The 11,801-nt window shown below is 41.9% G+C and overlaps 2 protein-coding genes across 2 annotated transcripts; both read right to left on the bottom strand.

Moving 5' to 3' along the window:
- Positions 1-996: 996 nt before the first annotated feature.
- ran (RAN, member RAS oncogene family) lies at positions 997-4,223 on the bottom strand. Its single transcript, XM_080526747.1, has 7 exons — positions 4,205-4,223; positions 3,231-3,294; positions 2,999-3,083; positions 2,475-2,600; positions 1,865-2,052; positions 1,560-1,730; positions 997-1,383 (listed from the first exon to the last, which is right to left on the bottom strand). The coding sequence occupies exons 2-7, from the start codon at positions 3,261-3,263 to the stop codon at positions 1,339-1,341; spliced, it is 648 nt and encodes a 215-aa protein (XP_080382873.1). The 5' UTR covers positions 3,264-3,294; positions 4,205-4,223; the 3' UTR covers positions 997-1,338.
- A 757-nt stretch (positions 4,224-4,980) lies between these two features.
- LOC308152273 (NADH-ubiquinone oxidoreductase subunit 8-like) lies at positions 4,981-7,928 on the bottom strand. Its single transcript, XM_080525201.1, has 7 exons — positions 7,901-7,928; positions 7,199-7,256; positions 6,483-6,548; positions 6,274-6,363; positions 5,890-6,062; positions 5,405-5,533; positions 4,981-5,253 (listed from the first exon to the last, which is right to left on the bottom strand). The coding sequence occupies exons 2-7, from the start codon at positions 7,239-7,241 to the stop codon at positions 5,122-5,124; spliced, it is 633 nt and encodes a 210-aa protein (XP_080381327.1). The 5' UTR covers positions 7,242-7,256; positions 7,901-7,928; the 3' UTR covers positions 4,981-5,121.
- Between the last annotated feature and the right edge of the window lie 3,873 nt (positions 7,929-11,801).

Below are 11,801 nucleotides of genomic sequence, written 5' to 3'. Positions count from 1 at the left end.
CAAATCCAAATTGCTGGCGGATAGAGGAAAATGATAGCTTCATACATTTTGTGTATACTAATCGTGGTTTCTGTGTGCAAACTGTTAGAAGACAGACGCCTGGCGGCCGTTGTGTGGAACTGCAACCTAATAAGCACAATGGAATGGACTTTATTTGTCATTGCTACAGTACAGGTACCAAACAACGAAATTTAGGAGGGGTGGCTCCCCTGGTGTTAGGAAAGAAAAAAGAAAAAAAAAAGCATAAGCATAAAATCACAAGGTAATGATGTGCGACAGTATACCACAAAAGTGACGGACACTAGTATTGTGGATGTAGAAATTAATATTTAAGCGTAGCTCTTTCAGGCGATTAAAATAATGTGTTTCTAATTCAATACACATGTTCATATATTCCACTTTTCACTAGTTTACCTGCCTTCCACCTGAACCTTTCTCACCCAATTTCACCAGGGTCCCGGGTCATCACATCTGCTCTTGAAACCTGACAGGGTGTTCATATCGTTCATATCAAAGCACAGGCATCAATATGAAGTGCATTGCCAACAGTGGCAGGTTCGGGCTAAACACAGGGGGACAGAGGACATCAAAGTTTCTCTAACAGTTTTTGTCCCTATTGCTTCCTGCTGTAGAGTGCAGAGGTGGCTATGACTTTCAGTTGTTAAACTCGATTCTTGCACTTGCTTCCTACTCAAGATGTAGGATCAGGAGAGGTGGTGAAGAATTTAGTTTCTTACAATTGAAAAAGGGCCACCGAGATTATCAGATTATCATGGGCAATAATTGAATACCTACTGCGGTCTACCTGGGGGGTATTCCATCAACATCGCTTAAGGAAAATCCAGGCTGATTTTTGATAACTAATTTATCAGAATAAGACTGGATTTTCTTTTGGCAACATTGATGGAATGCCATCCTAGGCTGGTGTATACACTAACATAGGGTTATGTTCCAATAATCATACACTCAAAGAATCAGAGAAAAAGCATCTTATATTCAGAATGTTTTTATTCAAAGTTTATTTCCCCCTAGTGCTTCCGGTTGGCCTTACTCCAGCGTATGTGCTGGGTAAGGTCAGAGGATGGTGCTAGATGATGATGACAAACAGCACATTGCCATGCCAACACTATAAGTGGGTGTGTTTTACAGTGAAATTAGAGAACCACACGACTTCACCAAGTTTGTCTTTTTGTTTTTGAGGTTTAAAACACAAACGAAACAGAAAAAAATAATAATTCAAAAATAAAAAAAATCTGCAACGGGGATTTTACAGTAAAGGGGCCAAACTCCAGCAACTTCATGCTTCACCGCCAGGGGAGGGGGGTCTTGGGTAACAGGTTAAAGGTCGTCATCTTCATCTGGAAGCGCTGTTTCTGATGCCACCTGAGGGGATGGGTAGGAGAGAGAGAAAGAAATTGATAACGGTTCCATCGACGGCATCTATATGGTGCACTAACTTCTGATATTAATTAATTATTCATATCCAGTTTCGTCTAGTATCGATCACTGTACGTTGTAGATGCCGTGAGGCAACAGACGTGTGTTGCAGTCATACTCACTTTAAGGTCATGCTCGTACTGGGCGGCGAGGGAGGGGTCCATCTGGATCTCTGGGGGTGCGAGGGCGGGCATGGCCACAAACTCCAGGTTAGGGTCGCCGATCAGCTTCCTTGCTAGCCACAGGAAGGGCTTTTCAAAGTTATAATTACTCTTGGCTGAGATGTCATAGTACTGTGGGAGGGAGAGAGAAAGAATGGTTCCCGTCACAATCATGCAATGGAGTAGTCAAGCAAAAATGGCCACCAGTCCACAACCTCAATATCACAAATGAAACAAAACAAAAACACTAAAGGTGTTGGTATTACCTGCAGGTTCTTCTTGCGATGGAATACGATGCTCTTGGCTTTGACTTTCCTGTCTTTGATGTCCACTTTGTTGCCGCAGAGGACTATGGGAATGTTCTCACAGACGCGCACCAGGTCACGGTGCCAGTTAGGGACGTTCTTGTAGGTGACTCGGGAGGTGACGTCAAACATAATAATTGCACACTGGGCTGAGAGGGTAGGAGATGGTTAGATAGAATTTGGGAAGGTGAGGGAGAGTGGGGACAAGAAGGAGAAAGAACAAAAGAATTAAAAATGGAGTGGGCGGCAGAAAAAAGCAAGAGAAAGGCGTCAACATGGCTAACACATAGCTGCACCGTAACTGCCAAGTTATTAATAATTAAGAGTTATCCAAATGTAAGAAGTGCTTGTGCCAGTCACCATGTGTCCCAACTAGCGTTTTGTGGCCTTGTGGGCCAACTTCAAATGTGCTAGAGCAGTGCTAGTATCTCAAGTATCCAGCTTCAGGACAATTAAACAATGTGGGTGTCGAACATCAGGGTGAAAATAATTCAAAACCAATTATCCCGAGGTTTAGAGAACTGGCTAACACTTCACAGGCACAGTGCATGAGGTCTGCTTGTGGGCATACCTTGGATGTAGTAGCCGTCTCGGAGCCCACCAAACTTCTCCTGTCCGGCTGTGTCCCAAACATTGTACTTTATGGCCCCTCTGTTGGTGTGAAAGAGCAGTGGGTGCACCTCCACTCCCAAAGTGGCTAACCGACGGAGAGAAAAAAGATCAAATAGGGTGATTAGACACAGGATAAGGGGCAAGGAGAAGAGTCAATCCATGTAAAAAAAATGTTTACCAGCCAATTTGCTGAGAAATGCTGGCTGTTCAATTCCATTTTGGATTTCTCACCCTTGCGGCACATTCTTATCAGATGCCTCCACGTTTCTAATCCTCACTAGTGGATGCCTCTGCATTGACAATTGAATCTGCCAACATGGCTCTCTTCCAATGATTGAAACTATGATTAAGCACTTTATAACTATGGGCTGTGCAGAGGCCCAACACCTAGCTTCATGTAGGAGTAGCAGAGGTTCTTATACAGAGTTGGCATTGGTAATTACATACAATGATACATGTTATTAATGGAAAATACAAACTTACCAACATATTTCTTCTCAAACTCGCCCGTCAAATGTCTTTTCACAAAAGTCGTCTTTCCGGTTCCTCCATCTCCCACCAACACGAGCTAGGACAGGGTTACAGAGTTGTCAGGCTTGGCTAGCTAAGCTCTCCTCAAACTCCACATTGGGAAGCTACACCGAACATCATACAGCTGAACAAGGCTGTTGAACTTGAGGGGGCCGATACGTGTCAACATGATGAAAATGCTCACCTTGAACTGGACCTGTGGCTCGCTTTCTGCCATTATTTAATCTGTTGCAGTTTGTGATGGTCTCCTGAAACACAGCCGGGCGGGATGGTTAGTTAGCGTTGGAACAATCAGGCTAGTAGCCTAGCTAACTTGTTTGGACAACGAGACAGCAGCACGCTTTCAGACCAGCACCCTGGCTAGGCTGGCTACGTAGCTAGCTGCTCTGTTTTTTTTGGGCGGTAATAGTATTAGTAACTTATGCAACAGTCAATCATGGCGCAAATTGTGTCAGACAGTCAACCAATATGATATAGAATTTAATTGGCAGTGTGGGTGATCGCGGCCTACGTTATGTCCTGAATGCGACCAACTATTCTTAATTGAAGTTCTCAATCTTTTATCTAAACTGACGTAGCCAAGCTAGCTGGTTAGCCGAGCAGACAGGCAGAGCTAGCGGTAGCATGTAGCATTTAGCTAGCATCCGAGGAGTGCGCCACAGTCAGCAAGCTGCCGCACTTTTCTAGTTTCGACTGGAACAATGTCTGTCCAGCACACAAACATGTTCCATAGCCAGCTAACAGTATCTACCTGCTTTACCAACTAGATGCGCTTTCAGTAAAGGCGTTGTTCTCTTAACAACCGTTAAAACCGTTAAACTTGTAGCAAATGTAACTTGTTTACACAACAATCAAGAATGATCGAGCCCGAACAATGCAATCCAACGAGGTAAAGTGCGCTATGCTATCCTGTTAGCAAGGCAACGGGAGTCACTCTTGTTATCACAAAGCTAGGCTAACGTGGTAGCATGGTTGGAGAAATCAATAGCGGAAAAGCTGGGTTAATAACTTTCCACGTCGACAAAAGTAACTATTGCGTTGAGTGTACAACTACATACAGAACATACCGGTGTGTATCTAAAGGTTCCAATTTTGCTTCACAATGACTAATAATTGAATTTGATCTAACACGACATCAGGGAAAATGTTGAGACTCACCCGGCGTTGAAGCGAAGAGGGAAAGAGTAAATGGCAGCGTTCGCGGGAGATTCAGCGTGGACAGCGAATCAGTTTCCGCCCATATCACGTGATCCTCTCGAGCGGTAACATCTATGGCTCAACTGCGTTTTGGTTTTGTTGTGACGCACAAACTACTTTGATGCAACATTCATGTCTAGCCAATAGATATTATTTAGAAAACGTAACACACCATGTGTAAAACACAATACACCATGGAATGTTCTCGCTAGACACAATATAAAATGTATTTTTAATAAAGCGATTCATATGTAGCCAAACTAATTGAATTCCACTAAATGACATATAGATCAGCTGTAAATTCATATTGACTGATGTCCTATGAACAATCACGTGATTGCAATATGATATAATTAAAACACGAATTGCATTATTTTGTGTACACTGCTGAAAAGAGACCTTCAGAACATTTCCTTCAAAAAAATACATATGGATGCATACTGTACATATATTTGAAATCTTTATTCATTCAGGTTCATCTTCAGTTGCACCCATGTGATAGCAATACATAACTCATAATATTTGTGAACACTGCCAAAAACAGCCCTCAGAACATTCTTTCTTTAAAAAATAAAGGCCTACAAGAAAGGTCTACAAGTTGATTATGAACCAACGATGCAAGATTACATTGATGACAATATGAGAATTTATGCACCTAAATCAAACACTAACATAAAATAACGATTAGTGCGTATACATTTGTGCGTGTTTATGTGCCTTTGACAACAGGCCCCCAGGCTGCAAGTATTATCTATTACTTTGTGGGTCTGTCATTGGATTTTCTGTAAAGGTAAAGGCTGTTTATTGTTTATACATAGTATTTGTCCATTATCATAGTCTAGTAGCTACCTTTACAGATCGACCATCATACGGACAAACTATCTATAAAGGTAGTCTGCCTGTATGTTGGCAGCTATCTCAGCCTCCCATCGATCTCCATTGTTGAGAAGCTTCTCTTTGTTGTACAGAAGCTCCTCATGGGTCTCTGTGGCGTACTCAAAGTTTGGTCCCTGTGGGGGAGGGGGGGGGGGGGGTGGGGGGGTAGAGGGAAATATTGTCTGTGAGAATTCCTAGATAAGTGAGGATCTGGAACACTGGAACAATTGTGTCATAGCCTGTCCACTGCCACTCAGTGAAGTTACAGAACATGGTGGAACGCACCTCCACAATGGCGTCGACGGGACAGGCCTCCTGGCAGAAGCCGCAGTAGATGCACTTGGTCATGTCAATGTCATAGCGAGTGGTCCTCCTGCTGCCATCTGCCCGAGTCTCTGCCTCGATGGTAATGGCCTGGGGCAAACACAGAGAGTAGAGCAGTAGATTGGGCTTAGCATGACCTGACATGAGCAGCGGGGTTGGGGCAACATTCATTTTCAATTCCATCAATTCAGGAAGTGTTTTGAAACTCCAATTGTTTAACTCCAACGCTTTTCATTTTCTCCAGTAGGATGTAAAGAACAAACACAGTTGAGTTGCTGACTATTGGAATAGAGTGTACCCAGATGTTTTATGTAGGTCATTGAAAATTAATGACCTTTATTCATTTACCAAATTAAAGAGTAGTTGTGATAATTTGGCCATTTGTTATTATTTATTTAAGCTTGCGTGTGTGTGTGTGTGTGTGTGTGTGTGTGTGTGTGGTCTACCTGGGCAGGGCAGATGGCCTCACACAACTTGCAGGCGATGCAACGCTCCTCTCCGTTGGGGTACCGCCGCAGGGCATGCTCGCCACGGAAACGCGGAGACAGGGGACCCTTCTCAAATGGGTAGTTAATAGTGGCAGGCTCACGGAAGAGGTAACTCATAGTCATCGCTAATCCTGCAGGTTTATGTGTGTGTGTGTGTGTGTGTGTGTGTGTGTGTGTGTGTGTGTGTGTGTGTGTGTGTACAGATAAAGACAGTTTAATCATCATGAAATCTGGCTTCTCAGGCTTCTGCTCTGAGGTGAGTTCAAAGCACAGAGATATTGTTTCATGTGTATAGTATAGTATAGTGTGTGTGTGTGTGTGTATGACAGGTGTGTGTCTTGCCTCTGAAGAGCTCAGTCCACAAAAGTGTCTGAGCAGCTCTGTCTGTGACGGACGTCATATCTGTGGACAGTTCCTGTGCGTTCACATACTCTACAGAGAACAGACAAAGGGAGGCAGGGGGAGGGAGATTATCATATTTCATAGAAACTCAGTAAAGGCACAAGTACTTTCATGAATAATTAATATCCATAATTACAAGTGTCACTTACTGTAGGTATTTTTCTGCACACTGAGACTGAAGTGTCGGACCAATTCAAGACTGACTCCATAGGTGCCTGTAGAAGAAACAGAGCATAGGCAGTGACACACATAATAGCCCACTCCTCCAAATTCTGTAAGGGCACTGTAAGGTTTGGGGAAGCAATCTTATTGTGGAGCGACCCTTTGGCGCCCTCTGGTGTTTTTGTATGCATTTTTGTCTGTCCTAATTACTGATTTGTACCTGGTGTGTTTTGTTTGGCTGTGGCTATTTATATCCCTCTGTTTCCCCTCTGGTTGTCGGTTGTTCACTATATGTTGCGTTCGTTATGTGTATACGGGTCTTCGTAGCCTTATCGTTCCTCGCCTGTTTAGGAAATAAGTATCGTTGACTTTTGTAAGTACATTGCTCTGCCTTGTTCCATTGACGGCGTTTTTTGTGGGAGACTAAAGCCACCTCCCCTTTTGTTTTGTTGTTTTGTTCCTATTATTATTTAAACGTTTGTCGGAGACTTGATTTCTCCTCTTTAGTTTATTCGCTTACTGTGCGGTTATCATTTGTTCCCGTTTACTCAAAATAAAGAGTACCTTTATTATTGAATTATACTCCTGCTTCCGTCTACTCTGTTCTACTCTGCACCTGGGTCCAAACACATTATCCCATCGTAACAGGGCACCAGGTAATCGTACTCCAGATCTAGTGGATGGATGCTTACAGGTGACTTACCTGGCCTGGAGGAACAGTAAAGCAAACGCAGGGCAGTAGACATCACTGCAGGCGCAAACTGAAGAGAGAGAGAGACAGATACAGTACAGGCATAGCTGACCAACAGGTCAAATAGGAAAACTAGTGGATTCCATGCCACATGTATAGGTAAGCTTCGTTCCCTCTGCCTGTGTGACAGCAGTGAGCACAGCCCGTAGTCTACACACACGTCCTTATTGAGAGTGTGTGGGGTGGTGGACAGGCTGCTCGCTAATTTACCCTGCCTGTTCAGTTTCCTAATCTCCCGTCCCCAATCCTGGGATTTACTTCACTGTGACCTTACAAGTAAAACCGTTATAAAATATGCGCACCACGACGGCACTCCCAAAAATGGTCAATAATTATGCTATGAATCGATAATTAAAAATAAAATAAATTAAAAAAACACTGAAAAGAAACAGCATGCCATTGTTTGTTAATGAAATACGGCGACGACTCTATTAAATGTTTATGTTGCATTCAATTAGAAGTGTTCTGTCTGCAACCCCTCGGTATGTAGGCTCCACGCACTTTACATGCCCGGTAGCAGACAACGTTATCCTGACAAAAACAACGATGAACTTAACATTTTGATTACCTTTACAAATTGATAGGTATAGGTGAAAATGTCAATTTTGTATAATTACAATTTCCAGCAGTATAGTTTTAAAGATCAAAACGTACCTGGTAAAACTACGACACCAAACGCAAGAGGCAGCACTCACAGCATCGGCACAGCGGGGTGTTCCCTCGGAGGAATACAGGAAGCAACGCTTTATGGAAAGCAGTGGCCGCCATCTTTAATGTGGCATGTTGTTAAACACCGAACTTTTTTATTTTTTATTTTTTAAAGTAATTCTTTATTTGACCTCAAAGGTCCCGAATAGGTCCAGTGCAAAAAAATAAAATGAAGAACAAATATATAAGCAATATTTTATGAGTATATATATTTAAATTATTATGATTTATCTTTTTAAATGCTGATTATAATTTCCTCTAGAGTAGGGCATTGTGTGTGTGTGTGTGTGTGTGTGTGTGTGTGTGTGTGTGTGTGTGTGTGTGCGTGTGCGTGTGCGTGTGCGAGAGAGAGAAGCATAGCGGAAGTTTCTCTCTTCCTCTCCCATTACTTGATGATCAAACACTCCATCAAGCATCCCACCCAAGTGATCGGAGGGGAGGGATATTTAAAGGTACTGAATTCTATGGTTTTAATGTTTTCAAGTTCCTACTTTTTAAATTACGGGTGTGGTTACATTCATAGTGATAGACAAACTACAGGAAGTTCATTGGGGCTACAACACTTCTGCAAAAAAAAATGTAACAAGTGAATCTGTTAATGCTGTTTAAACTTGAAATAGCATATCACTTACCCTTGTGGTGCCTGTGGCTAGATAAACATACCAGCGTAGTAATTGAGTATTTCCAATCCTATCCTTGGATTCTATAGCACTACACTGTATGAATATACTGTATATGTACAATAGATTGTGAGTATGCCTTGATTTGAATAATGCTAAACTAATATGGAGCCTGGGTTGAATCTCCATGTCTGAAAGTCTGTGTTCAAGCAAGAATGATGAAGATGTTGCAGCTGGGACACCTCTCTATCTCTCTCTCACACTCTCTGTTCTCTATATGGTAAGATGCTGAGTCCGTCCACACCGACCCAACCCAGCCCAAACCGAGAGGAGGGTTCTGGTTCTGACAGATCAGAGGTCAGTGCAGGACTACCAGCCACAGAGACGGATCGTTTCGGCTTCATTTTGGCAAATGGATCCACAGCCGGGTCAGTACTCACTCACAGCCTCTTGCTCAAATTTGAAAACCAGAACCCTCTCTCCCTCTCTCAAGTCTCGAAAACATTACTCAAAAAACGGAATGAGAAAAAAGTCTGTTGAATACAGTGAAGCATCATACACACTTTTTTGAAGCATAATATCATTTGTCTTTATTTAGTTTGTAGAATGAATCAAGGTCAAATCTGTACATACACAGTTCAAGACAGAATCGATGATGATCACTTACTGGCTGTATGCACAGTATCTCTCTCTCTCACTCTCTCTCTCTCTGAACATCCTGAGCTGTTGTCATGGAGACATTTGCACCGCTGCCGTGTGGTTTTCCTGTTTCCTGTGTCTTTAGATGTTTTTCTCTCTGACGAGACGTAAAGGTGCAGTTGACTCAACTCCAAAGACGAGCAGAAGTCATGTCGTTTGTGTAAATAGGGTTGCTATGGTGACATGTTTTGCTCTCAGAACCACAGCAGAGCCAAGTGAAAAGTTGTTAGTCGATTGCAAAAAATAGAGGTTGATCTGGTTGCATGAATGTATCAATACCATAATAATTCATATGTTTAAACCCTTATGCCTATGTTTAAACCCTTATTCATGTGTTTAAACCCTTATTCATGTGTTTAAACCCTTATTCATGTGTTTAAACCCTTATTCATGTGTTTAAACCCTTATTCCTATGTTTAAACCCTTATTCATGTGTTTAAACCCTTATTCCTATGTTTAAACCCTTATTCATGTGTTTAAACCCTTATTCCTATGTTTAAACCCTTATTCATGTGTTTAAACTCTTATTCATGTGTTTAAACTCTTATTCATATGTTTAAACCCTTATTCCTCGTATGATATCTTGATGTCAGGAGTGAGGGCCCGCCCCCGGAGCTAGTTAGACAGAGAGAGACGAAGTGGATCAACATCATCAGCCAATGGGATCGTGTCTTACTAAAGAGGACTAGCAAGGTGTGTACTGCCTTTTAGACAGTAGAGCTCAGTATATAAATCAAACATACAATCAAAACGTATCAATAAGTCAATATGTGCAGTGCCTGTTCCCAGCTGGTAAACAGGCAGGGAACAAATCCTCACACTTTGGGACCTTTGACACAAATTATCATTACTCTGACATACAGTGCCTTCAGTACTCTTTTACCCCCATGTATTTAAAATGTGTTACATAACAACCTGACTTTAAAATAGATTTAATTTATGTTTGTTGTCACTGATCTACACAAAATACCTCCATAATGTCAAAGTGATATATTTTTTAAAAAGTATTCACCCCCCTTTGATTACACTCCCAAAAAAATAAGTTGAATTAAGTGCAAGGATAATAGTTCATGAATAGTTCATTCACAAAATAACATTGACACACTGTGTGGATCATGTTGTCCGTATAAACTGAGCAAACAGTGAGGAACAAACCTGCTCAGGATTGCTATCCTGAGGCCTGGGGAGACTTAAGGCCGATTTAAAGTTCTGCGTAAAATCGACGCCGTAGCCTTGCGTAGTCCCGCGTGGCCTTACGTTGCCTACGGAGAGGGTTGACGTGCACATCTCCAACATTTTAAGAACGCGTCAGTTTCTACGCAACAGTAAGCTCTGTGATTGGTCCGCTTGGTAGCACATGATTCCGACAAGATTCCGACTCTCTCGTCGGCCAAAATGCGGAAGCCATGACAGAAATGTCATTTACTTTTTCTGTAATTACTTATAAATAAAGATTTGAAAAATTATGATAACCATCGTATTATCTTAGTTTAATGTCATTTCAATGCATCATAGAACTTTTATTTACAACAAGCATAACAACAAAAAGATTGCTATTATGCCGCTTTGAGCTTTGAGCTCCGTTGAGTTCCTAACCGGAAGAGGCACAGCACAGGGGCATAGAAAACACACTGCCACCTAGCGATGTGACGGTGTAATTGCAGCGCGGCCTACGCAGAAGTGTAAAGTGCGAGACCCCTTACGTAGGCTACGTAAGCTAGCACGTAAATTCGACGCAGAACTTTAAAATCGGCCTTTACAAACACACAATGACTGTGAGGAGAAAGCATGCTGGGTCAACATCATCAGTCACTGTACACAATTGGTCTATATAACCCAGTGGCCAAAGAGAATTCCTTAATGAAAGAAAATGTATTTCGCATCCATAATTGTGTTTACAACAATGAATTCAAGTGATACAGCAAAGAATGTTTCTGGAATGTGTTTATTTGATTTTACTACAAAGCATGACGTTTGACTTCAATCCAGCACATACAATGTAGTTTCTGCACCATCCCTTGTGTGAAGAATAGTGGAGCTGCTGCAAGTTATGGGTATGTTTGTCACCGGCAGGGACTGGGGAGTTTGTCAGGATCAAGAGTAAACTGTGAAATTGATGCTGAGTTGGTAGTGACAATAATCCACAGTGTATCATTGATTCGCAAATAACCCTATAAATAACCCTATAAAAACAAAAGATAGACATTCCAAAATTAACTATTATCTTAGATAGACTCTGAGTGACTTGTTGAAGACATTATTGCATTTAAGGTAATTTTAGGAGTGTCGCAGCAAAGGAGGTGAATTGACTCAAGACATTTGAGATTTTAATGTTTAATTAATTAACAAACATTTCGAAAACATAATTGTCACTTGACATTATGGGGTATGTTGTGTAGATCAGTAGACAAAACATAATTCAATCTATTTTAAAGTCAGGTTGTGAGGGGGTGAAGTCCGGCGGGGGTGAATACTCACTGAAGGCACTGTAACACCTAAAGCTTACCACCTACTGTGTCTCTAAGGTT

Source organism: Nansenia antarctica (assembly GCF_963989245.1).
Source record: "Nansenia antarctica genome assembly, chromosome: 3".
NCBI classification, from domain to species: domain Eukaryota; kingdom Metazoa; phylum Chordata; class Actinopteri; order Argentiniformes; family Microstomatidae; genus Nansenia; species Nansenia antarctica.
Note: the sequence above shows the minus strand (reverse complement) of the source record. Positions and strands in the feature narration are given on the sequence as shown.

Bases quoted from the DNA above. Each gene is read 5' to 3' on its own strand.
- LOC308152273 (XM_080525201.1), bottom strand. From the start codon at position 7,241: ATGTCTACTGCCCTGCGTTTGCTTTACTGTTCCTCCAGGCCAG. The intron at 6,549-7,198 runs GTAAGTCACCTG...TTTCTTCTACAG, and splicing joins TTACTGTTCCTCCAGGCCAG to GCACCTATGGAGTCAGTCTT. The intron at 6,063-6,273 runs GCAAGACACACA...ATAAACCTGCAG, and splicing joins GTGGACTGAGCTCTTCAGAG to GATTAGCGATGACTATGAGT.
- ran (XM_080526747.1), bottom strand. From the start codon at position 3,263: ATGGCAGAAAGCGAGCCACAGGTCCAGTTCAAG. The intron at 2,053-2,474 runs GTATGCCCACAA...CTACCCTCTCAG, and splicing joins AGACGGCTACTACATCCAAG to CCCAGTGTGCAATTATTATG. The intron at 1,384-1,559 runs GTGAGTATGACT...CCATCCCCTCAG, and splicing joins AGTACGAGCATGACCTTAAA to GTGGCATCAGAAACAGCGCT.